General features: G+C 45.2%; 9 protein-coding genes across 11 annotated transcripts; 7 read left to right on the top strand and 2 right to left on the bottom strand.

The window, feature by feature from the left end:
* Positions 1-1,221: 1,221 nt before the first annotated feature.
* Positions 1,222-7,734, top strand: RB195_010784 (uncharacterized protein; the record flags this gene model as incomplete). The annotated part of the gene is made up of 4 exons (XM_064191932.1): positions 1,222-1,350; positions 6,292-6,453; positions 7,433-7,537; positions 7,627-7,734. 4 exons carry the CDS (start codon positions 1,222-1,224, stop codon positions 7,732-7,734), a joined length of 504 nt encoding a protein of 167 aa, XP_064049515.1.
* Positions 7,735-10,119: 2,385 nt separating this feature from the next.
* RB195_010785 (uncharacterized protein) lies at positions 10,120-11,097 on the bottom strand (the record flags this gene model as incomplete). Its single annotated transcript, XM_064191933.1, has 1 exon — positions 10,120-11,097. The coding sequence occupies one exon, from the start codon at positions 11,095-11,097 to the stop codon at positions 10,120-10,122; it is 978 nt and encodes a 325-aa protein (XP_064049516.1).
* A 51-nt stretch (positions 11,098-11,148) lies between these two features.
* Positions 11,149-14,232, bottom strand: RB195_010786 (uncharacterized protein; the record flags this gene model as incomplete). Its single annotated transcript, XM_064191934.1, has 4 exons — positions 11,149-11,346; positions 11,494-11,647; positions 14,078-14,082; positions 14,218-14,232. The coding sequence occupies 4 exons, from the start codon at positions 14,230-14,232 to the stop codon at positions 11,149-11,151; spliced, it is 372 nt and encodes a 123-aa protein (XP_064049517.1).
* Positions 14,233-21,060: 6,828 nt separating this feature from the next.
* Positions 21,061-22,398, top strand: RB195_010787 (uncharacterized protein; the record flags this gene model as incomplete). Of its 2 annotated transcripts, XM_064191936.1 has the most annotated exons (3): positions 21,061-21,208; positions 21,727-21,921; positions 21,989-22,398. In XM_064191936.1, the coding sequence occupies 3 exons, from the start codon at positions 21,061-21,063 to the stop codon at positions 22,396-22,398; spliced, it is 753 nt and encodes a 250-aa protein (XP_064049518.1). The 2 variants fall into 2 exon arrangements, with proteins under 2 accessions (XP_064049518.1, XP_064049519.1); XM_064191935.1 differs by lacking the exons at positions 21,061-21,208; positions 21,989-22,398 and having other exon boundaries at positions 21,720-21,971.
* RB195_010788 (uncharacterized protein) lies at positions 22,069-22,398 on the top strand (the record flags this gene model as incomplete). Its single annotated transcript, XM_064191937.1, has 1 exon — positions 22,069-22,398. One exon carries the CDS (start codon positions 22,069-22,071, stop codon positions 22,396-22,398), a length of 330 nt encoding a protein of 109 aa, XP_064049520.1.
* A 115-nt stretch (positions 22,399-22,513) lies between these two features.
* RB195_010789 (uncharacterized protein) lies at positions 22,514-22,732 on the top strand (the record flags this gene model as incomplete). The annotated part of the gene is made up of 1 exon (XM_064191938.1): positions 22,514-22,732. One exon carries the CDS (start codon positions 22,514-22,516, stop codon positions 22,730-22,732), a length of 219 nt encoding a protein of 72 aa, XP_064049521.1.
* Positions 22,733-23,149: 417 nt separating this feature from the next.
* Positions 23,150-23,407, top strand: RB195_010790 (uncharacterized protein; the record flags this gene model as incomplete). The annotated part of the gene is made up of 1 exon (XM_064191939.1): positions 23,150-23,407. The coding sequence occupies one exon, from the start codon at positions 23,150-23,152 to the stop codon at positions 23,405-23,407; it is 258 nt and encodes an 85-aa protein (XP_064049522.1).
* A 52-nt stretch (positions 23,408-23,459) lies between these two features.
* RB195_010791 (uncharacterized protein) lies at positions 23,460-24,727 on the top strand (the record flags this gene model as incomplete). Of its 2 annotated transcripts, XM_064191941.1 has the most annotated exons (4): positions 23,460-23,723; positions 23,781-23,851; positions 23,962-24,218; positions 24,465-24,727. In XM_064191941.1, 4 exons carry the CDS (start codon positions 23,460-23,462, stop codon positions 24,725-24,727), a joined length of 855 nt encoding a protein of 284 aa, XP_064049523.1. The 2 variants fall into 2 exon arrangements, with proteins under 2 accessions (XP_064049523.1, XP_064049524.1); XM_064191940.1 differs by lacking the exons at positions 23,781-23,851; positions 23,962-24,218; positions 24,465-24,727 and having other exon boundaries at positions 23,460-23,750.
* Positions 23,963-24,289, top strand: RB195_010792 (uncharacterized protein; the record flags this gene model as incomplete). Its single annotated transcript, XM_064191942.1, has 1 exon — positions 23,963-24,289. One exon carries the CDS (start codon positions 23,963-23,965, stop codon positions 24,287-24,289), a length of 327 nt encoding a protein of 108 aa, XP_064049525.1.
* Positions 24,728-25,165: the final 438 nt, after the last annotated feature.

The raw sequence follows: 25,165 nt of genomic DNA on the forward strand, positions 1-25,165 counted from the left end.
TCGATGGGACAGCACAACCGGGACCAAATGTCTGACCAGGGGTGTCGGATGAGTCTAAAGGAACGAGAGCGCGTTAAGCAGAGCATGCGATGCGCTATACGTATTGCGCTCGCGGAGCTGAACGTGTTGGTCCTACTATGAGCTGCAACTACAGTAGTGTCAAAATTACACGAAGCACAGTGCCGTTGCATAAGTGGCTGAGCTCGAGGCGGCGCGGTGGAGCGTAACGGATAGGATCGTGGGAGGTCTCTTGCTAGCACCATCCACCGCTGCAGTTCGCGACGGTACCACGTTGATCCCAATCGCTTTCTCCACCGCGCCAGTTCGAGCGTGGCCGCTCACGCAACTGCACTGCACCGCGCTTCAGGTCGTTTTGATCCGGCTATACCTGAAGTATTTAAGAGCGCACAAGTTAACATACTCAAATATCGGAAGAATATCCACTGTTGTTCTGAGCAGAAGTATAGAATTGGTTTACACTATGGACACTTAGGAATTAAAGATTTGTTCTTCGTATCTGGGAGTTGTTAAAGACAATCCTTCCCCAGAAGGCTCAGATGACGAAAGCAGTTCCCTGGGAAGACACGACAGCTCATAAATTAGCTCGGCTATTCACATAATCATAACCTTAAATGTTCTCGACTGTATACAGCTAGCATGAGCACACGCTCCCACTATCTGACCCAGATCCCCCATCACCACACCCCATGACTAACAAATAGTCCATTGTGGTCTTTCACCGCTCCTATAAGTCCCATAAACCTTGCTTATTCAGCTTGCCCCTTGACCGAGACTCCCAATTTGCAGGCAATCGTTTGCAATAGCATGATGTGAGAAGTCCCGCCTGGAAAAGTCGCTTTGTAAAGCTCCGGAGGTCTGAGAACCTGCAGCGCAATGACCCCTCTCGATACGACGAAACCTAGATCCTACAGTTATAGTTCGAAGGGGAGAGGGTGCGAAACGGAGAGAGCGCCTAGGGCAGAGAACGTTTGCCGACGGGGCGTGGTCGCAGGCGTTGACGTAAACGCACCACGTCGGCATTCCACACGTCGGTCGGAGTGCAGGCGTCGGAGCGAGACGCGTAGGGAGCGTGTGCGCGCAGAGACGACAGACGACGGGAAGCTGACGAGGGAACGTTGCAGGCGTGACGACGCAGCGCGAGGCGTGGCCGAGACGCGAGACACACAGGCGCTAGCGGTGTCGGTCTAGACGGAATCGGTGATGCTGCGCAACTTGGTGGGAAGTCTACGACGTCGAGCCAGATCCGTAACTTCGCACGAAACGCACGCGACGAAGTCCGCTACGGAGGCGATGCGAGAGACAGCTGAACCGCCGATCCTCGTCACTATTGTGAGTCGTTGCTGCTGTGTTATTAGTCCAAAGTTTTGTTTACACATAATAGAACTCGAATTTTCTGCTCTTTCTTTTTCACTCTCTTATTTCCTGGATCCTATTTCGCATTGGACCTTTTTTCCCTATTTCACTATAACACTTGGGAATATGTAACTGATGCACGTTTTCACCTTCACAGTCTTGGCCTTTTTTTCTTCCCCGAAACTTCAGGGAGAATTGTTTGAGGCATTGGCTGCTATGTGTGCTATATATTTCCCGATACTTTTCCGAAGCATGCATGTGCATTTGTCGTCTTAATCTATATATGATCTCAGAATCCCCTGTGCCCGAAAAAATTGATTATGACGTTCGATCTGGAAATTTTTGTGTGTAGAGGTGCACATGAATTATGTTTATTTTGGCATTCGCCGGTCAAGCTGTTTACTGAGAACGCAGCTGTTGTGACCCTCGTATCAATAACCGTATTAGGTGAGCTCTTGCTTCGGTCTGACAGCAATGTTAAACAGGTCACCGTTGTTCTTTTTCTTTTATTTCTTCAATTCGTCCTTTTGATATCCTCTTCCTACGATGCACTTAACAAAGTGTCATGAATGCGGACACAGGCATACGCACTGCATTTACCAGCGAGCAGGAGAAACAACGTTAGCACTCTGTTGACAGTCCGCTCTCTCGCAAAGTTAATGGGTGCTTGTTAGGAAAACTCAACTCAAGACAAGTCCGTTCTTTAGGACAATCAGGTGAAAATGAACCTGAACGCGGACATACTCGTGAATTACTTACTTGAAACAGTAGTCGTACTAAAACGAGATGAAGCTCGGTGCAGTTATGAAGCTCCGCTACGCTCCACCGCACCGCTTCCAGCGCAGCCGCTTACCCACCGCACCGAACTTCATGTCGTTTTGACCGGCTTATATACGGATTGTAGGGTCAAGATTGCGTAAGCGGTGCGGCGTAGCGTAGCGATTAAAATCTAGGAGGGACCCTAGCTGACAACATTCCTTGCTTTATTACGGGATGGGCCCGTAATCAAGCAAGGAATGTTGTCAGCGATATTCGATTCCAACCACTGTCCCCAATGCGCCGCTTCGAGCTCAGCCTCACATGCAACTGCACCATGCTTCATGTCGTTTTGACCCTACTGTACACCAGTTTGGTGGTAAGCCCTGAAGAAGAAATCAGAGAGACCTTTGTCTTCTAAAGTCGATATGATGTTGATACATTGGTTTTTTTTTTCTCGTCTAAACACTCGTTTGCTATTGTCTGAGTTCACTTATGGAACTTTATGGAAAAATAGTGCAGCTGTTTTTTTTCTCATCGTGAAGCAATAGAATGTGTTCTAATGCTAATCGGTACTGGTTTTCTGGAATTTTAATTCCTTTTATGCAGTGTTTCACGTTGCCATTTGTCTTTTTTTACTATCGCAGTTGTGTTATCTCCCTACCAGTTTCTAAGAGCGTGAACAAAATTTGTAAGAACTGCCTGCCATGTCTGCTATTTAAATGAAGGGGTTTCAGCTGACTTTGGATGTTTCTTGAAGATTTGTATGTTTTCGAAAATCCGGTTTCATCCTCGGAAATGCAGCTCTGGAAATCCTTCCTTTTATGCTCTTCCATTTGCCAGTGAGCGGGGGTGAGAGCGTCCGCAGTTCATTGATTCTCCGCTCGCTCGCAAAGCTGTGCGTATGTCTGCGTCTACATACGTGTCTCGTTACTAGGTGTTCCGTAGGAAAATTCGATAGACAAGGCCGTTTCCTGCGCCGTTCTTCAGGAGGGTTATGTGGATTGAGCGCGATCACGGTAACCCAGAAGTCCGGAGTTCCAACACACTCAGTTTTGTGGTATGCTGTCTTTAAATGGGGAATTTTCGGGGGAAAATTAGTTGAAGAGGACGGTTGAAAGCGTTAGTTTTTTGGCGTCATGCGTTATCCAAGTTTTCTTAGATTTCTCCCTCTCCCATGTCTTCTGCGCCATCCTTTCATACTCAACATTTTGCTGTGGTGAGCCGTACTTCACCGAAAAGAATTCTGGCTTACTGTTCACGGGAGACACATTTCAAGCATACAGAATAATTCTACGTGTTACGATCACGTATCTCCTTCAAAATGTTTTCTCGATCCCAACTGTGCGTTTTATATACTAACCCATTAAAAACCAAATCGATATCAATACCTCTTTCGTTTGACGTTCTCAACTCGCACCTGCTCAATCATAACTCAGCAAATGAATTTTCCTCTAGACTTTATAGTTCATTTACTCCATGCCACTCCCGAAAATTATTAGTAATTCCTTCTTTTAGCAAAGGGGAAAATTTTGAGTGTCTCCCTATCTCTTCCATAGAATCTTCAATTGTTCTTTTTTACCGCCGATTCTGAAATTCATTCTTTAAGCCATTTTTTACATTGCTTTTTGAACATTATGAAATCTATATGGTGAATTGAGAAGAGGTAAGAGTGGAGGTAATGCAAATGCTGCGATCGCCACAGACGTTACTAAAACTGGCGCAGTTCTATTCATTTGTCTCAGCGATTATTTTTTGATATATGATATAGCCATGTTGTCCGTGAAATCATAGTGCACTTTTGGCCGGTCAGAGGTACCACGAACTGCACAGCAGTGAATCAACCCTCGCCCACACCAGTCGAAATGTGGACGGTAGAGAGGAGAGTGCAGCGAGTTGTGTGGCTTGCTAAGTACGAAATCCGTGAGCAAAGTGCAACGTGAATATCGCCGCGTGTACAACGAGTCACCACTACACTACGCCAACATTGTTCGTGAGTTTCTGGATAGAACATTCCTTCAGCAGTAGACAGGCAGGAGTTTCCTCGAGTCATGGCCACCACGATCCCCAGATCTAACGTACTTAGACTGTTACTTTTGAGGTCAATTAAAGAAACATGTGTACAGTGAACGTGTCAATGCAATTAGTAATTTAAAACAGAGGATCACAGATGTTATTTACTCTGTTACAGCAGACCGCTAACCGTGTGTGAGAAGAACATGAGTATCGTTTATATGCGTGTAGGAAGGCCTCGTCGAACTGCAGAGGTTAAAAAAATTGAAGAGTTTTCTCTTATTTGGTGAAGATTTCACATTTCTATCTTGTTTCGTTGCTTTCCTGCGGCCAGTCAGAGGGATGGCATGAAGTTTACGGACACCTTGTATATTTGGTAATTTTTGATATAGTGAAGTATAAAAGTTATATGCTACTATATTCTTCACTTTTGGTTTTTTTTTCTCTTCAACATAGAACGACCGTTCTCCAGCCTTTTTCTGGACGCTACACGGGCTCTTTTTCTGCTTAAAGGCATCCCCTCACGAATCTGAGGTGGTGCAGATTTCAGGTGAAGTATTCGTATACGGGATGGGAGACTATGGAGAGGGGGTGATTCCGTCCATTTCTTTCTAATTGCCGTAAAAAACGGCCCGGAAGATGCGGCGCCGCACAAGGCTGGCGCGCTCCAGTCGAATTCCCTGTGGAAAATAGTGCGCCGGAACGCCTGAAACCGTATCTTCCGGGCCGTTTTTTACGGCATTTAGGAAGAGATGGACGGAATCACCCCCCTCTCCACAGTCTCCCATCCCGTATACGAATACTCCACCTGAAATTCGTACCCCCTCAAATTTGTGGAGTGATGCCTTTACCACACACTCCCTCTTTATTCTGCCGATACTCTATTTCTCCTTAATCGGTTTACTAAGCTGTAGGTGTAACGCTTTTTCAAAAACTACTCTCCAAAATGTTAACCACATTCGCTGTCTCAGCTGTTTTCTATGCTAAATAATACTACGATGAGGAATGTTATTACCCAAAAATCCCCACCCCGCTTTCATTTTCGCGGAAAGACTCATGCTTTTTTTGTTGTTCGCGCTTTTCTTTCCTTGACTCTGGTTTTGTAGCGATTTTTTATTCGCTTTTCACTCGTACATTTAATGAGAAGTGTGTCCGAGACATTGAAATAAATACCTGTCGTTGATGCTCCATGAACTCTAATTGACAGCGTCCAGTTTAAAAGTTGCAGTATAAGATTTATGTATGTTCGTGCCTAAGAATAAAAATGGTCAAAGCTATTTTAAAAATCACAAATTCTAAAAAAACGCACGAGAAAGGAAAACATCGCAAGCGTACGCACAAGCTATAAAGGTAGCGCTCACTTTGTCAAGCGGACTTGTTTATGGGATTTTAGGGTAACTAGTAGTTGCAAAATCGTAACTTTATATCTTCCAATATTGATGTTCTGGTTAAATCAATCAACAGAAGTTGAAGAAGTTGAACTGAGTATTTTTCTCATTACGTGTCTTTTGTTGCAAATCAGAAGTAAATTATATCTCACCGGCCTGGATAGTGTTTTCTTAACAAAATCACTCACATCTGCGTGTCTTTTTTTTTCTAATCTCTTCTCTTTCTCCAACGCTGTGAAGCAATCGTTCTCGCTGTTTCCTCTAAAACTCAAGATGTTGGAAACCCTCACAAACCATACTTCATGGCATTATTCTCATAGATGGTCGTCACTCATATAATTGTGCTCCTGGATTTCCAGTACCTAAAAATAAGGTAATAATCATTTTCAACTTGATTCTTCACGACGAATATGCATGATCTGAAGTTTTTTCATCGTTCTCTACCTCACTTTTGATGATATTCGGCACATATTGGTATCGATATTGATACTCTAGTTTTTTTTCAATTATTTTTTCGAGCGATAACACGCAAACGCTATATAACACGCTCGATTTCGCCAGATGTTCATCCATTAGTAGCCTCGAGCAGGCAAAAACATTTTCTCGCGTGTGACACAACCTGCTTTTTTTTCCCGAATAACTGATGGAATAGAATAGCCTCCGCTATCCATGCACAACTACTTCTATTGATTTGTTTCTTGTCATAAGTTCATGAGTTATATGTTCCAGCTAGAACAGAATTGTATTTTTTTTTGTTTAGCAAAGAATGGTGGACAAATGTGTAGCTGAGGATAGCGATGAGCAAGAAGCATCGTGCAGTGATGATGCCTGCTGTGTATGTTTATCACGCATCGCTACTGTGCATGCTTATCCATGTGGACACAAAATTAGCTGCCGTCTTTGTGCCACAATGATGCTTAAGGTAGGAACTATTTCGGCTTTGTGGTTTTATTGTAACTTGTTTCCGCGATGCGCACCTTCTTGTCCTTGCTTTTTTTGTGAATTGTACCCGTTATCCTGCAACCTTTTCCCGTTGCATTATATTTCGAAATAGCAGATTGCAACTCATTTTGTTGATTCAACTTGAATTTGTAGAATACGTTGCAGTTCTCTTGTGTTCTATGATACGAAGGTTAAATATCAATACTATAGACATTGTAGATTATTTTGGGAAGGTAAATAATTATTGGAAAAGTTTCTGCGCTGCCACTTGTTGTTGCTTTTGATGTTATTTTTTCCGAAGACGAACATGAACAAAGTCATATGGCCACAGGAAGAACCGTTTGGGAGAAAGTTGAGCTTTCCGTTCAATGGAAAACCCAAACCTCTCCTTTTTTAAAGAGTGCAGATCAAAACAATTTCATTTGCTTGGACCTAGAAAAGCTCCATAGAGAGGATCATCGTTCACTCGCGAAATATCTTACAACTTTGTAAAATAAAAGGATCAAGCCCCGCGTATTACTCTGGTGGGAATGCGCTAGCTGCCACTTCGGAATCGTTGAGGTTTATGAAGGCTGGGTTATGAAACCTTCACATTGACTTGCGTGGTTTATCAGATCTATCAAAGCAGTTTTTGTCTTCTCAGATAAGTGTGGTACCGATTTATCGACCATAGGTGCTATAGGGTCGAGCCGGACCCTCCTCAGGTGAGGGGGGTTTAGCTCATGGGGTGCAGCTCAAGTGAAGGGGATCCTTTCGCCAGGCGTCCAAAAGTGAAGCGGATAATTTTGCGAATCGTTTAAAAGTGAAGGAGGTCCTTTCCCCAACCGTTCAAAAGTGAAGGGGGTCAGAGCACCGGTTCCGACTATCCCATCTATGTGTTGACCACAGTGGCTGCTTCATAAAAAATAGAGTCTCTATTTTTTTAATACCTCAAAAAACTATTCTCATACTTGCTTTAGGCTTCTGCAAAGGCTCAGGAAAAGCATTTTCGATGTATTATGTGCAGATCGAATGTCTACAGATTACGTTACGTTCGTCCAGAACCAGTAGTGATCTTATGTAAAGTAAGCTTTTCTTTCGCTTATGGGTTAATTGTGCTGGCTGCACTTCTTTTTAATGTGTTACTTACCCATGCATTATAAGTTATTTTCAGCCTGAAGCGCCATTTGCGCTCCGTTGCGCACATCCAAGCGAAATCAGTTCCTACAGTCGGTCTAGATCATCTGAGTCACATACTCCAAGCTCTTCGTGTCCTGGATGACATCTCAAAGCAACTTCAGTTCTTGTAAAACTAAAGTAACGATAGATCCTTCTTCGCACGCAGGTTAACTAATTCAGCTGCTTGTAAAAACGTGCATTATATGTCCAAAGAACAGCTCGAGAAAAGGAGCTTTTGATAATGCAATGTGTTTATTTTTGACTTTAGGTGTCGTTTGCATACATATGCAAGTTCTTACATCTACTGCTCAGAGAGCATTATCTCTCTTAGGTCTTAATTTAAGAAACAGTTTAGCGCCTACGTCAAGTCTTTCCCGAGTGTTTATTGCTAGTAATAATTTTGTACGATTGTTTGTCTGTATTTGTGCGTTATTTATAAACGTATTACAAAAATACTATATTCTTGCAACCTTCCATTAGTATCACTTTTGCTTGGTAATCTTACAAACACTACGACTTCAGCAGGTAATGAAGAATGAAGGAAAGTGTGCTCGATCGGTTGAGTACCGTTTGCCTTCGCTTGGGAGAAAAGACAGGGTGCACAGAGAATGTGTCAGGAGAAGTAGAGCAAGGAAGAGCTGTGCGGTGTTGCTGCTGGCGCGTCGCGTCGCGTCATCGAAAACGTTCGGAGTCCGTTACTTGTGCTAGAGTTGTTAGTTTGATATACTGAGAGTAGTGTCCTTGTACGAAGAGAAGAGATTTGGGAGTGTAAAGTTATTCGTCGAAGATGAAAAGGAAAAAACTTTAGTCTCTCTTAAAATAGAAGTTTTTCTCAGAAAATGATTATAAAGAGATTCAACTTGAACGGTTCATTATCTTTTCCGAAAGAAGTCATATCTCAGAGAAGAAACGTCAAATAGGCAGTGTAGGAGGAGAATTATCACCATTAGACTAGAGGGCTCAAATTTTTGCGTTATAGATCCACTTCTGAGCAGAAATCACCTTGATTACCTTCACATTGACTCTCATTGATCTTTGAACTGGTCGAGCGAACGCCAGTAATCCTTCCATTTGTCCCGATCGCGTACCGGAGTCGCCCAGTGGTTCTTCCTTTCGCATGGGACACGAATAGCATCACAATTTTCTTTGAAGGATTTCGTGAAGAAATCTGACCACCGGATCGGCGGCCTTCGTGTAGTACGCTTAATATCGCGGGGGACCCAGTCGCTCACGGCTCTGGTCCAACGGTTGTCGTTAAACCGCGTTACGTGTCTGGCCCACTTTATTTTACTTTCCTTGGCAGACTCGGCGGCGTCTCTAATCTTCGATCATTGACGTAGGAGAAGACTTCGTTCTTTCAATTGCGTAAAGCTGGTTACTCCTAGCATCATTCTTTCAATTCAGCGTTGTATGACATTTCCGCATTTTCCTCTTGCTTGCGAAACGCCCATGTTTCTGAAGTGTAGTGTACCCAAGCCGCTCGATCCTTGGGCCCAGCTCGGAAGTCAGGTCGTTTACCATTTTAATTTTCCGACCTAGATATACGCAGCTGGAGCATTCGGATATATTCATTCCATTGAGCATGAAAGGGGCATCAGAAAACCCATCCGTTCCTGATAAACGTCGCCTTGTTCAGGTTCAGCTGAAGACCGATCTTTCTACACGTTTCGTCAAATTCGGTCAGCATTCGTTCCGCTTGGCTGATGCTGGGTGTTATCAGTAGGATGTCATCAGCAAAGCGCAAATGGTGCCCCCCCCCCCCCCCCCCCCCTCCCCCCCCCCCTCCTTTTTTTTTTTGTTTTTTTTGGGGGGGGGGTGGGTTTTTTTTTGGGGGGTTTTTTTTTTCCTTTGGGCCCCCTGTTCGCGTCAATGAAGATATTCTTGTAGAATGGCGAAATTCCGGTCGCGAAGTTACTGTACAACTCTCGAAGTATCTTTATGTACTGAGTAGGGACGCCTTGCTTGTCCAAGGTTTCCATGACCGCTTCCGTCTCAACTCAGTCGAAGGCCTTCTTCAAGGCGCTGAAGGTGAGACAGAGCGGCATCTTGTACTCTCGTGATACCTCGATGAGTTTCGAAATAGTGTGAGTGCGGTCAGTCGTGCTGGATCCTTTTCGAAACCCTTCTTGCTCGCATGGCTCTCCTTCATCCAAGACTTTTTCAACCCTATTAAGGATCACTCCTGTAAAGAGCTTATAGATGACGGACAGTAAGCAGATTGGGCGATAGTTGCCGATGTCATCAACAACACTTCCACTGTTCAAGAACCTTGCATTCCGACAGGTTACGTGTAAAGAGTCTCGCCAAGCTCTTGAGTACTGGCGGAAGGTTCTTCAGGTGTTCTGGTGTTATTCTTTCGGGACCGTGTGCCGTAAGATTTCTTCCGGACATGATCGCATGTCGTACTTCGGACGGGAGAACCTCAGGTATGACATGTTCGTCTTCCTTCAGATGGCGAGGAGGCAAGTGGACATGGCTGTCGAAGAGATCAGAGCAGAAGTCGTAGATGATTTTCTCCATTCTCCTTCTCGATGGTTATCCGGAGAGCAGTCATTCTTGTCTTGCGACTGGTGAAGTCTCGACGGGCATAGCGGATGCTTTTTACCGCCTCTGCAGCTTCAGCCAGCACTTCTGCTCTACTCTCTTTATGGTCTTCCTTTATCGCCTCTCTGCAAAGCTTTGCGAGTTCTTGGTTCCCTGCAGTTTGTGCTGCTCTACGCTGGCGTAGCAGCTCAAGAGTTTCAAGAGACAGGCGTCTCTTGGTAGTTTTAAAACTCTCAGCCTTCTTCGTGCAATCGTGAAGGTATTCAACCAGCCGGTCATATTCCTCGTCAATCTTGTCGATTGCGGAATCTTCCCAAAACCCGGCTAGCGTAGCGAAAAGATCCCAGTTAATGATAGTTCTGGGATTTCTCTCTTTGAACTTGGCGGCTTTCTCTGCTCTCCTTGTGAAGGAAAATCTTCCTCGGAGGAGGCGATGGTCCGATCCCGTATAGAACTTTGCTACAACAGCGAAGTCCGTCAGACAGAACCTTTTATTGACGATGATGTGGTCTATTTCATTACGGTACCCTCCACCGGGTGACTCCCACGTCCAGCGTAAAGAGGAGGGCTTCTGGAATTGCGAGTTCCCATGGATGGTCTTAGTCGTAATGATGAACTCGGAGAGCCTCTCCCTCTGGTCATTCCATTGTAGGCCGTGGGTCCCGATGTGAAGTTCCTCCGGCGTTCTTCTTGGGCCAACTTTGGCGTTGAAATCGTCAATTATGACCTTGTAGAAGGCATGATCTTCTCGGTAGAACTTCTCCAGGTCCATATAGAAAGCTTCGACTTCTTCTTCTTCGTAGCTTGATGTTGGAGCGTAAGCGACGAAGATAGTCAAGGCTGGTGTTGGACCACATCTTCTCATCCGCAGACGTCCGATTCGGGTCATAAGTTGTTCGAAAGAGTCGATGTTCTTTGCCATACTCGTGTTGACGAGGACGCCAACTCCACCAACACCTCTACTCTCACATGTTCATAAGAACAGTTCTTCTCCAATTTCATATACGGCGTTGAGAAGGTGACGTCGTCTCGTCAGTCCGATGTCTTCGTACTTAATCTTCTTGGCTTGCATCATCAGATCTTCGATGGTCGCTTCCGACGCAAGCGTACGTGCGTTATAAGTACAGATCGTCATGCTAGTCCTTTTCCGTTTCGGTAGCCCAGATGACTCCTGCAATCCCGTCCTTCCTAGTGCTACCGTACCAGGTTTTCTCCGGAATCAGGAGACTCTTTTCTATTACTGTGACACGCGTAAATTCTTAAACCCCATGGGCAGGTTGCAAGCCTCTAGTCCCATGAGTTTTTCGTTGCGTTATACCGGAGTGGACATGTGGAGCTTATTTGTTGGAGGCGACTCCAAACCGCCTCCTTTGCACCTCCCAGTTACTTGATTGCAGGCTTTTGGTGGGACCGACGTGCGGGATACAAGGATGTCATGAGTCAGCTCTGGCTCAGCAGACGCAGGAAGTCCCCTGAATCCACCCGCGTCTCTGGGCAAGCACAAGGTCGCTTTTGGTCCGCGATTAGCCCCCTATCCGCTACCCGTGGACGCGCCACGTAGCCTCGCGACTAACCGGCTTTGATCCCTCTAGTGAGGGAGATCCGTGGTGAGCAGAAATACAAAGAAAAAACAGTAAAAACAGCTGTAAAAAATTGTAAAGAAAGGGAATGAAAATGATTGTCTGAAAAGCAGCTAAACATTTTTAATGGTCGACAGTAGTAACAACAGTGGTGGGTAGTTTGTGGACCACGGAAAGGGGATCATAAGTTCGGCCTTTCCTTGGGAGTGTGCGTCTCCATTGGATTCACGAACGATGTTTTCAAAAATTCACAATTACAGCCTGGAATTACAGTTCAAAGGGATTTTGTTTGCATATTTGAAGCTATTTCCCACTCGACTAAAGGAAATAGGGAATATTTCCTTATGCGATTTCTTAGGGGAGGAGGATGGAAGAGTACGGTTTAATTTTTCCTGATTAACTGATTGCAGAAGAAAAAATATTTCGTTACAGTGCATTTCTTTGCCAGTTTTTAGTGTGCTAATGTTCATGTTTAGAAGCTCGTGAGTTAGAAACGAATAATCTCCGAGTGAATAATTTTGAACACATCTATGTGCATGGAATAATCTTCGGCGATTTTTTCCTAGAACCAGATCTTGTCTGCTACCAAAAGCGCAGTGGCGGAAAACTTCCTCCAGGGAACACCCTTGAAGAGAAGGTTTGGGATGCCTTGAGCTTAAGTTTCCCCTGTGCACAGCTTTCGTTGACTACTTGAAAGCGTTTGATTCTGTGATCGAGTATGTGAAGAACTATGTACTTCCTGCCTTGACTAATGCTTCGGAAGCCTGGGCATTTCGTAAGCAGGGAGAAAACGCGGTGAGCGTCATTGAACGCGCAATTGAGAGAATGATGCTAGGAGTATCCCTCTTCACGCAAGTGAGGGACGGGATTCGAAGTTCTCTCCTACCTCAGCGATCAGAGATTAGAGATGCCGCCGCTTTTGCCAAGGAAAGTAAAATAAGGTGGGCCGAACACGTGATGCGCTTTAACGACAACCGTTGGACCAGAGCCGTGAGCGACTGGGTTCCCCGCGAAATTAAGGGTCTGCAGGAAGACAGCCGACCCGATGGTCAGATTTCTTCACGAAGTCCTTCAAAGAAAATTATGATGCTCTTCGTGTCGCACGCGAAAAGAGGAAGCACTGGGCGACTCTGGCACACGATCGGGACAAATGGAAGAATTACTTGCGCCCGCTCGACCAGTTCGAAGATCAACGAGGAGTCATGGTGATCAAGGTGATTATAATTTCTGAGCCAAGTGCAAGATCCCCATTTATAATAACTCTTTCGTATCCGCTGCCGAATTAATAGCATTTTAGTTACGGCCTGAGAGGCAATGCAGCATTTTTTGCAGTATACTACATCACTGATCCCTCTAACTATAACTAAAGGGTCTTTAGTTATAGTTAGAGGGATCAGTGATTTGAGGCGTTTGAGTTCGAATTTTGGTTTAAATTTGCAGATTTAGTGTATTTGAAAATTATTTGAAACTTGTTCGGTCGCGGGCTCTGGAACAACAACCGCCGTACAATTAGGCACTTTCAGGGCGCCTTCTTCACCCGAACACACATATTCATAATAACCATCTGGGTTATCCTTCTGATCGCATATGGATTCGTGTTACCGCTTCTGCTCTGTTGTGTCTATATATATATATATATATATATATATATATATATATATATATATATATATATATATATATATATATATATATATATATATAATATTATATATATATCTGCAGTTGTGATGCAGCGATCTCACCTTTTTGTAGTTTTGCTGCATTATAAATAAAACCATCTACCACTATTAATGTGCTAAATTGTAGTCCCGCAGAAGTTCAGGGGCTGGACTTGATCGAGGAGCCAAATGTGCATCCCAAGGAGATAGACCGCGATCTGCTGTCTTCCCAGTATCACTTTCAGTTCCGGGCAGTCCGTGGCCGACCCACCTATGACCGCCAGTTTTCCTCGGAGAGGAGTTCCTCCATATTACAATCACCGACATTCTCTAGCACCTTAAAATGTGTTCCGTTACAGAGTTCCGTTAAAAACTTATGACTAGAAAATTCTCCAAAATATTTCACTTGCGAAATACTACTGAAGTACTGCCATTTTGCTTTGATTTCCTACGAGTTGAATTAAAACCTTATCTAGTAATACGATAGAAAATTCAAAAAGAAAATCACTGATACTACGTCACAACTTTGAACCTTCTAGTTAAAAAATTGTTATGTAGCGTGGCATAAGTTGAATCGCGATCTTCTCTGTTCAAACTGTAGTCATCCAGACATCAAACCAATCAATCCTCCGACCAAACTCCCAGTTACAGCGCCAATGACCGGGTCTGGAAAAATATCACGACATCCATTTTCTAGTGTATATAACACTATGTGTGCGAAGGAAAGCACAGAAAGAAATTGTCTTCATACAAGCGTGTAAAACTTTGAACAAATTTTAATTCATTAACGTTAGCACTTACTCCTTCTATATCCATATCCCTAGGGACTCATCATTCCCGGATACATGCCGTACCCGTATCCATAGTATGGATAACCGAAAAATTGACTATACACAGTAGCAAATGTCACAACCGTGAATAATAGGAACAGGAGTAGCCTCATTTTAACAGCTGAAATCAAAAGTTTAATTTAATTTGATGTAAAGAAAAGTATTGATGTAATTTTATTGTAAGATACTACGGAGAAAGTATACTCACATTTTCACGGATTCTGAGCATCTAATCTACGTGGGTGGAAGAAAAGTACAGAGATATATGATATGCAGATTAATGAGAGAAGCAAAAATTGGTTAGATTGTGGTGTATAGAGGTCCATGGGCACAACAAATAGAATTTTGGCAAAGCACGTATCAAAAGTCAAAGGATAAAGTCCGAGGCGTATCAACTTGGGATGCGCCAACGCGTTTTACTGCAATTCGTAAACGTTGAGTTTTTTAAACGCGTGTTGGCCTACATATACAATGACTTGCGGAGGCAGCCGATGATCAAATCAGTGTTTTTATCCTCTCAGACCAGTCTGGTACCAATTTATCGATCCCGGAGGGATGAAAGGCTTGGTTGGCACCAGGGCGATTTCGAACCATCGATCGTGTGGCTACAACGGACCTCTAGCCGACTGTTCTACACCCGCCCCAAGCCCGTATTAAGATGTAAATATTTTGTCTTTCAGGCACTTAGATTTATCTCTTACTTCCACTTCAAGCGCTGCTGCTTACACTTCATTTCGTTCTCGCCAACGATGATTTGTATGTGTATCTCGCCAACGATGATTTGTATGTGGCGTAGAGCGACAAACTTTTCCACAGAGGTTCTATAGACTTCTCGGAGGAAATGGGTTTGTGCCGACGATCATGGATGAGCGTGTCCGCACTGAGGCGGTGAGCAGGTTTTAGATGTATGTAATCTGCAGCTCACATGATAGGAACGGAAAAGAAGAGAAAATTTATTGCGCCAGTGCCATCTATGACTTATCTTGGATGAGGTTGGATCAATGTCGAAAATGTGATCATTCATTTTTAGCGCTCGGAAAGACGCAAGGGTCAATTATATAGCGAAAATAAAATCTATCTCTTCAAGAACTCTTTGTCAAATTATTTCTAATATAATAAGGCGATGCCTAGATTTAAGGAGCAGGAGATTTTAAAGTTAAAGCACAGACTCAATTACTAAACGTCTATGATTGCAGCGAAGACAAACTATTGCCTAGTCAAATAAGAGGGACAGCAAAACTGCTGGACTGGACTTGCATGTCAGAAAACTGCAAACAACGGAAGGATCGTGGTAACAAAATGACGTTGATGTAGGTGTTTGACATCTGCTATAAAGACCATTACAGCAGTGAGAATGTTATATTTTTTCTGACTATTGACGATAACTTGTTAAAATGTGTTGACGGCAGAAAATTCAACGAAAATGACGAATGTTAATACAAAATGTTACCAATCGCTGAACCCGTGATATTTGAACTTCGGATCCGAAGGGTTTTCTACTACCCTGCTTCTCCTTGTTTAATTTCCTTCCTCCAGAACCTCCCTTTCCCAAAATTACATTTTCTTTTCTACGCTCTTCAAATCGTTACAAATCTCTAGTTTTGCTGTAGAGTCAAATCAGAAGTGTAACAAGATATTTTGATCCAAGAACCAACGCTGATGCACGCAAAACCCCTTGCACGGAAACATGAACAAGAGTCCTGCATTAACGCAGCAACGCATCAGCGTTTGCTGCAATTTCTTCCAATGAAGCGGTTGGTGTTACCAGTCTTTCATATCCAGGTGTCCCTAGGAGATATACGCTTCGCCCAAACGGCCTGATTTGAGGTGCCGTGTGACCTGAGTGGTTGCATTGGAAGCGATGCGGCTCCAGCTGTTTACGGTATAGCATGAGTGATTAGCACACGGTCGCGACGAAATCATCCGCTCACAGAAAACTGCAAACCTGGCTATAGTTAGCTCCACTCGGACTGCAGCGAAGGGTAGAGCTAGCAAGGATGGGAAACGGTCAAGAGGTACCCTTATGATGTGCCGCGTATCCAGGAGGCTAATGAGCGTCGTTAATTGCACCGCGCGTCTCCTGATACCGTCATAATCGCTACAGTAGCCTGATTGCTCCTCTTGTGCTACGTCTTCAAGACGCCCCGCCCACGCCTCCCTCCCCACCCATTTCGCCGCATCTGCCGCTCTTACGACGTTTTTTTTTCCCACCGCGTCTCCAGCTCTTATGATGCGCATCTAAGGTCGAACGGAAAGGAAAGTACCTAGTATTAGATGTTGTTTGAAGGTCTACATAAAGTGTGTTTGTAAGTTAATATAAAAAAAGGAAAGAATGGAATAGGTTTGCATAAGTGATATGCCATTTAGAAATGCGAGGGAAAATGAAATTCTCCTGTTTCGACTTGTTAGGTGGAAAACACTCATCCATCTCTGGGAATGCAAGAGATGTTTCAAAAAATGTCCCACTGATCGGTGTTATGCTATCTTCTTTACTTTTTTTTCGCTTTCTAAGGATTTCTTTTTGCTTATCTAGCTGGGTAAACCTGGCATCCAACGATTAACGAGGCGCGAATATGCTTCTCAGAAATACATTGCTCACAGGTAGACCAGAAGACTGCTTGAGATCCGGGGTAATCTACCTGATTTATTGCACGAACTGCGGCGACGAGTATGTCGGTGAAACAGCACGACCGCTGTATGTCCGCATCAAAGAGCACGTGAGTAGCAAGAACAGGTTACGAGAATGGACATCTTTAGGTGCCCATAGAACACAAAAACACGACGGAACCGATTTTGAAATTAGGGTCCAAATGTTAGCGCACGAATCTAAAACGTTGGCTCGAAAATCGCAGGAGGCATTTTGGAACCAAGTCAAAAACCCTAAAATGAACCGCAAGGATGAATGTCTGTCGATAACGCGGGAACTCGCGCCATATCTCGAATGGTTCTTCCGATCCGAACGTGACATTCGAACCATTCGCCCTCGTGATCAATCAGTCAGCGGTCCATGCTAGGCGTCTCCGATCTAAGGTGAGCATTCAGTGTAGTCGCTAAATTTGTGATTGAAGGTAGGCGTGGAGTTTATCAGCTTAGTTGTGGAGAGGTCGGTCGTTTGAATTGATTGAATATCGCCCTTTTCAGGCTCAGAAGAAGGCGATACAGCCGAAACGTTAGCTAATAAATTTATTTAGCAACCTCGTGTACAGCTTATCAAGCTCGATAATATAAGTTCAACTATGCCGAGGTTCATTGAAAGTCGAACTTTTCAACTGTAGAATAATTGCCGTAGCTATTGAATCCGTTTATTGCATCTGTAAGCGAGATGAGATATGGAAGATTAAAGGCAGCATACCACGAATCTGAGGTGGTGCGAATTTCAGGTGAAGTATCCGTATACGGGGTCGTACATTGTGGAAACGGGGTAGTTCCGCTCATTTCTCCCTGCATCACTACAAACAACCGCCTCTAGGATGCTGTGTATATTTTGTACGAGACCAACTATTGCAACGCTCCACCCCTTGCGCCGCCTCCGCCCTGCAATTCGTCGAAAATCAATTCGGACTGTCCCGATAGGCAGTAAGGGATGCTGCGCATGCAAGGGTGGCGCGCTGCAATAGAATGCAATGCAATAGAAGGCATCGTACAAAACAGCATTCAGGGGTCGGCTGCTTGCACTGATTCAGGAAGAGATGAGCGGAACCACCCCGGTCTCCATAATCTACCACCCCGTATGCGGATACTCCACTTGAAATCCGTACTCCCCACCGGTTTGGGTTTATGCTGCCTTTGAATGATGCCGAGAACCTACTATATCTTGATCGACTATCTTTCACCGCATACAAGCAAAATGAAAAAACTGTTATAAGGAACACGCATAGGACAACGCCAAGACCTACATCGAGTAGCCAGGACTAAATATGATCCATAAACCTAGTCCATAGAGTGGCAATGTACAAGCAAAGTGTACCCGGCCCCACACTATTTCGAAAAACACGAGTCCCAAACTGGAGATCCCAGGACGACATTGAAAAGTTTCCGTTGTCTTTTTACATCTCCAATTATATGAGTAAAGCGGTACAGAGCTGTCTACGTAAAACGGATATGCAGAATGATATAGAAATATCACCAACAAGCTTCTCACACAGAGGACGATTGTATGGTATCGGAAGTGGTTTATCATACCAAATATAGACCGTGGCGATCATATAAACGAGTCAGGGCTACCACTTTGTGTATTCGAGTACAGGAGCATTCCGATGGGGCGAAATCGAAACTTTGCACCTTTTTCTCTCTGAACTCACTGCAAAATACGTCATTACGCAGAAGAGGCGTTGAGGACAGATGCCCGAAGTCGAAAAATGGATAAAGGGTTAGTTTTGTGTTGTTTGTTTTGTTTTTTTGTTTTTATAAGTTTTGTCAGAGAAAAGCCGCTGCTGTTACAAATTTCCAACAAGCATCGGCATGCCTTGTTCATGAGGAGAATTTTTTCTACCAAAAATAGGGGAGAACGGTAAAGAGGGTCGCGGCGGATTCTCCGCGAATGCCTCCGAGACAATCTCCAATGGATATGCCTGGGGGATAAAGTTTCTGGCGTTAATCAACCCGCTTTGGGATGCGCCCCCACGTTCACTTCAATTCAGAATCGTGTGAGTTTCACGAACGTGTAACTGGCCTATGCAATGAACAAAGAACTATTAGAAACATGTAGAAAAGAAGAGAACGGGAGCGAGTTTTGTCTAGATCTTAATGTAGAAAAAGAGAAGAACTGGAGCGTGTTTTTTTCATATTTGAAGCTACTAGATGCATTCTTCTCTTTTATTTAACGTGGTTACTTTTCTTGCTTCTGCTACGATTACAAATTTGAGATCATCCCACATCACAAGTTTCCAGTGGATGGGTGTGATCCCCCAAAACTATTAAGTAGCTCGTGAATTACATCCTAGCCGGTGAACCAACGGATGAATAGCGATAGGTAAGCAACGAAGGTTAATCTCTTTTTCGCACCAGCGCTAATTGCTCTGCCGAGGAATGATCGGGGTATGCTCGAAAATCTGCCGAGGCATGATCGGGGCATGCTCGAAAATCTGGCGAGACCCTCCTTACATGCACCCAAAAAGAGGGAGCCATAAAACAAAGCCACACTATTAGCTTGGAGGGAATATGATGCGCTCAACGAACAACTATACGAGGAAAGCCGAGAGTTTGAAAATCACTAGTATCCCCCTCCCTTCCGCAACCTCCAAGTTCGTAAAGAGACCCACCAGCCTCAAGCAACAGTGGACTCATATGTTTTTTTGTTATCTTTGCCCAGAGTTCTACTACCCACAAAAAGTTGCGTCGTTGGGGATGCAGGTGCAACTAAGGCTGTTTTTTTTTCTGGAGTGCTAGTAGGAGAGTGACTTTAGTTGATGCAGGGAGATAAGGTAGGTCGGCTTCGGCTCAACGAAGAAAAGCTGGACTGAGCAACGGGCGGATTGCGAACCGGAGATGAACTAAACTTGGAATCGACCATATCCCGGCTGAAAAGAGAAGCGTTCATGTCAATAGGGAGTCGTAACTCTCAAGTACTCTCTTCAAGATCACTTGGCACGAGTAACGAAAGAAAACAGCATAAGCGAACTACGAGCCACGACAACAACATCAAAATACCTCTGTACAGAAAGTCAAATTAGTACTAACTGCACCAATCGAACACTGCGAAGGAACTAATGAGCAAGTGAGTAGCAAACAAAAGCAAGCAAGTTATAGGAGTTTCTTAGAGGGGTCTCAGAGGACAGACCAAAAACTGAGCTTCTAAGCACTTCCTTTCGTTTCATGAGGGCTTGCAAACATTCTTGAGAAAGGGGATGAGGATTGGGATACACAATATTAACAGAAAAGGAAAAAGATTGATGACGATCATAAAACGCCTAAGAACAGCGAAAGTTAGAATGACGATCACCTGGAACAAGCTAGTTGGCTTCTGACAATGGGTACTGTCGAATGAGATAATCAACTCGTCCACAACTGTAGCAATTCGATCGTCCAGGAATAGGTCGACAGTCAGAAACACTATGGTGGTTCCTTGTTGGCGCTACTTGCTGGAAGAATTTAGATCGGTTTCTAAGAGTGACTCTTGTGTACATACATGCATTCTCAATAACTGGCCCGAGTCGGCTCAGCCGCCACCGCTCTTCACCTCTATCGCACTTCAGTGATTCGCTGTGTTGATCAAACGATCAGCCGTAGCTTCAGCAAGCAGATGCTCGACTATTTGAGTATTCGCTACCGCTTGCTCAAACCTCATACAACTGTCCACCTTGAAGTAATAGCGTACGGCCGGACGCAACCTGGTCCTAGCCAGTGGTGGCAGCCCGAACCAAGTTCAGCAAACGGTTAGCGAACGCCGCAGACATTTCCCCATGGTTGCTGCTGGCTGGCAGACAAGGCGCACCTTGCAATATAGCGCTTCTGCAAGCCCTCAAGCGCTTGCTTCAAATGTCCCACTACCGCGATATATGTCGGAGCGATCCTATTGGTCCAGCTCTCCACTCTTTCACGTGCTGCCCCATCCAAATAGCAGATGAGAAAGTCTGCGTTCTGTTTGCAGTCACAGCACGCAGCCGCATCACGTCTTCCAGACGAAGCCACAGTGAAAACTACGTGGCGTCGTCGCCTGAACCTGAAAACGATACTAGTCTGGGTGTCAGCCCATCCGGACTATAAGTTGCTACAAGAGGAATAGCACCAATCCTATTTCCTACTGGAGATACAGACTCATTCAGGTTGTGAAGCAAATTAGGCTTAACTTCGTCCATTTGTTGTGGAGAAGCTGATGACCGGCCTGGCATCATTTTACACTTCCGTAATGGCCAAAGCAGCATCGCGGAGCATCACCGCCATGCATGCGATAGTCCGAGCCGGTGCTCCGACCCCCTTCACTTTTGGACGTTTGGCGAAGGAATCCCCTTCACTTTTGAATGGTTGGCAAAGCGTCCCATTCATTTTTGGGCAGTTTGCGAAAGTCATCACTTGCGCTGCATCCCATGAGCTAAACCTCTTCACCTGAGAAAGTCCCTCTCTATCGCACCTATGATCATCGCATCCACTCCATGCACTACAAACATTAAAAGAAGTGATACTAAACTCTAAGGGGTCTCAAGAAGGGATACTATAACGAGCATAACAAATTAGAGAGGAAAAGATGAAAAATCCCATAAAAAAACAGGAAGCAAAATGCAACGGATCTACAACAATCACTAACATTTCCAGGATAATAGCGGAGAAGCTTCAGCGAGCGAATAATAGTAGTGTACTAGCAGGGTGTTGTAGGATGGGGATTTCACCATGTTATTCGAAGAGTAGAGTAAACCCTTGTATACGTTGCATTCCTGTAAGACCACCCGTTGTTTTTGTGGGTACACTCCTTTTATTCTCCGTGTTCGCTTTCAATAAAGCTACTTGTCTTCGGTTGTGACGACATCCACAACAATCATGTCAGGTGATCAGGTGACTACATGCCGGACGGCTGAGGACGAGGACTCTTGCTGCAAGAACTCCAGCCCTGGCTCCAAGCCCGTTAGAACCGCTGGTCAAGTCGACTCCAGCCCCGGCTTGAAGCCTGGTCGAATTCCTGACCAAGTCGATTTTTGGTACAAGGACTCTAGGTCGGCCTACAAGCCCGGTCGAACCACAGGTCAGGTTCCAAAACAACCCCCGCTTTTGCCTGGCCGAATTGTTGAGTAGACACCCACTCGCCCCAGTTAGTGTGCCCGGTCGATGTGCTGTTACTGCGATCACGACTTCGGTCACGTTCTGCACTGAACAGGTACTCCAAAACAAAATGGATGCCGAAACTCTGCGTACCACAGTGGAAGTCCAAACCAAGACACAGCAGCAAATGTTCACCAAGGCGATGAAGCGTATGGAAAGGATGGCCTCAGCTTCACACCCAGCCGTTCCAACAGCACTCGTCGCCACGGCCCAATTTGTCACGAATTCTCTATCGACACGCTTGCCTGAGTTCGTGTACGATCCGGACAGTGGTTGTTCATTCCGGGTCTGGTACAATCGCCACGAGGACGTCATCTCAAAGCACGGTGCTAACTTGGACGATTCAGCGAAAGCTCGATTAATCGTCTCCAAACTCGGCCCCGTCACATACGTCACATAAGAGTATGCGATGTTCCCTTAATGGACACCGTGGCTGCTTTGAAGGAATTGTTTGGATATAATACCTCAGTATTCGCGAGACGCTACGCCTACCCCAAGACACACGTGAAGAAGAGATGCCACGACTGCAGACGCTCTGGACAACCGAGAATTCTGCAAAAATTTCACGGAGTAGAAGAAGCGGAGTCCGAAGCAGAAGCGACAATCTGTCAACAGCGTCACCATCGCTTCGACTCATGCTGACGTCGCCAGTACGCACGCGTCTCGATACTGGAGCAGACGTAACATTGCCGAGCACAGCAAACTGGACGGCCATGGGTCGACTGAAGCCGTAATCACCCCGTCTGACACTGAAGTCTGCCAACAACGAACCGATCAATATGTTGATATGTTGCAGTTGATCGATATGTTGCTTAGCTGACACGCCGTCGCTGTTGGGCTTATATTGGGTCGCACAACACGAGCCACTATTTCGTTAATTGACAGAAGGCTCCATCTTCAACAACTCTTCAAAGACGCTCAGCACCTTGAATTCTTCTCTCGCAACGAACCTGAGGAAGAAGTTTCCAGCAGTCTTCGCTCCTGGATTGGGATGTTGTACCAAGTCAAAGGCTAAACTCGCTCTGAAGTCTGACTCCAAACCTGTTTTTCTGAAGGTTGTATCCTGTATCCTATGCTGCTATGCAAAGGACTTCAACCGAAATCGATCGACTTGTTTCTATACACGTGCTGTGGCCCACTGATCACTCAGAATGGGCAGCACCCACCGTCGTCGCCCGGAAGAAAAATGGATCGATCCGCCTCTGCGCAAACTACTCAACCAGACTGAACGATGCACTGGAACAAAACCAGCATCGGCTTCCAAGCCCTTAGGACACCTTCACGAAACTCAACAGAGGAGGCTATTTTTCACAGCTCGACTTAGCCGAAGCGTATCTCCAATTGGAAGTGGACGACGTCTCAAAGCAGCTACTCACTATCGGCGCGCACCGTGGATTGTATCGCTTTAACCGACTACCATTTGGAGTGAAACCAGCTCCTGGTATATTCCAAAAACAAAGTATGGATGCTCTTGTCGTTGGAATAAATGGAACGGCCGCCTATCTCGACGAAATATCGGTTACTGGTAGAACCATCGGCGAACACAATGCTCGATTAGAGGCCGTATTCAAGCGGATTCGAAACTACGGACTCCGCGTTCGACTCGACAAATGTGCTTTCCTGCAGACGGAGATCACCGACCTTGGGTTCGTCATCAACGCAGAAGGGCGACGCTCCGATCCAGAAAAAATCAAAGCTATCCAGAAAATGCAAGCTGCGAAAGACGTCAGTCAACTTTGCTCTTTTCCTTGACTCATCAATTTCCACTGGAACTTCGTCAAGGATCTCTACAATCTCCGCGCTCCTTTGGAGACTCTAAAGAAAAAGGATGCTGTCTACAGATGGACACCAGAGTCCCAGTTTTCCTTCGACAAGGTTAAGGCAATCCTAAGCTCGGATCTCCTGTTAACCCACTTCGACCCAGGTCTCCGATCATCGTTTTCGTTGATGCTTCAAATTACAGGATGGGAGCAACTCTCTCACATCGCCTCGCAGATGGATGCGAGAAGGTCATTTACCACGCGGGTCGTTGCCTGACACAACCACAAAAGAACTACAGCAAGATTGAAAAGGAAGCACTCGCTCTTATTTTCGCCGTGCAGAAGTTTCATTGTTCCATCCAAGGACGACATTTCACGCTAAGGACTGACCACAAACCACTTTTGGCAATCTTCGAAAGTAAAGAGGAGTTCCGGTCTCCAGTGCCAAGCGTCTTCAGCGGTGGGCCACGATGTTGCTCACCTACAGTCATGGCCGTAACCAAACTCGCAGTGGACTCAAGTTCATGTTGATTTTGCTGGACCGATGGAACGACGATACTGTCTTCTTATCGTGGACACCTACTCCAAGTGGCCGGAAATCGTTCAGATGTCATTAATCTCTTCAAAGGCTACTATCCAAGCAATGAAGTGCATCTCTGCCAAGTTCGGAAATAGAGAGACGCTCGTCACGGACAACGGAATGCAGTTGACGTCGTCCCAGTTCACGTCATTTCATCGTTTCCGAGGAATCCTGCCCATTCGCCGTTCCATCCACAAAGCAATGGACAAGTGGAAAGTTTTGTGGACACCTTCAAAAGAGGACTTGCCAAGCTGAATGGGGAGGAACCAACAGTGGATACACTACAGACGTTTCTGATGGCATATCGCTCCCCTCCCTGCCCGTCTGCACTTGACCAGCGTTCACCTGATGAAGCCTTCCTGGGACACCGACTGCGAACGGAAATCTAATGTTACCTTCAAGAAATCTCACAAACGATACACGAGATGTCAAGATAGAATCTCAATTCAATCATCGAACTGGAGCATGACGCCGCAGCTTTGAGATCAACGACGCGATTTTTGCCAAGGATTATCGAGGCAGAAACCTACTTGGACTCCCGGTTTCATAACAAGCCGTGTTGGAAACCCAAACTACAAATCGGCACAACAGCGACTAACACTTTCTTGGATGCGTTCGACCTACCACAACTCGACTCCGCGACCAAGGACTATGGTGCAACTCCGACTGCGGACCGTCTCAACGACCACAACGCCTTCGACGACCCCGACTACAGGTGGACCCACTTCACCGTGTCATTCGCGTAGAGTAAACCCTTGTATACGTTGCATTCTTGTATGACCACCCTGTTGTTTTTATGTGGACATTCTGTTCCCTTCTCCGTGTTC

The sequence above is a fragment of the Necator americanus genome, chromosome III (assembly GCF_031761385.1).
Source record: "Necator americanus strain Aroian chromosome III, whole genome shotgun sequence".
Taxonomy (NCBI): domain Eukaryota; kingdom Metazoa; phylum Nematoda; class Chromadorea; order Rhabditida; family Ancylostomatidae; genus Necator; species Necator americanus.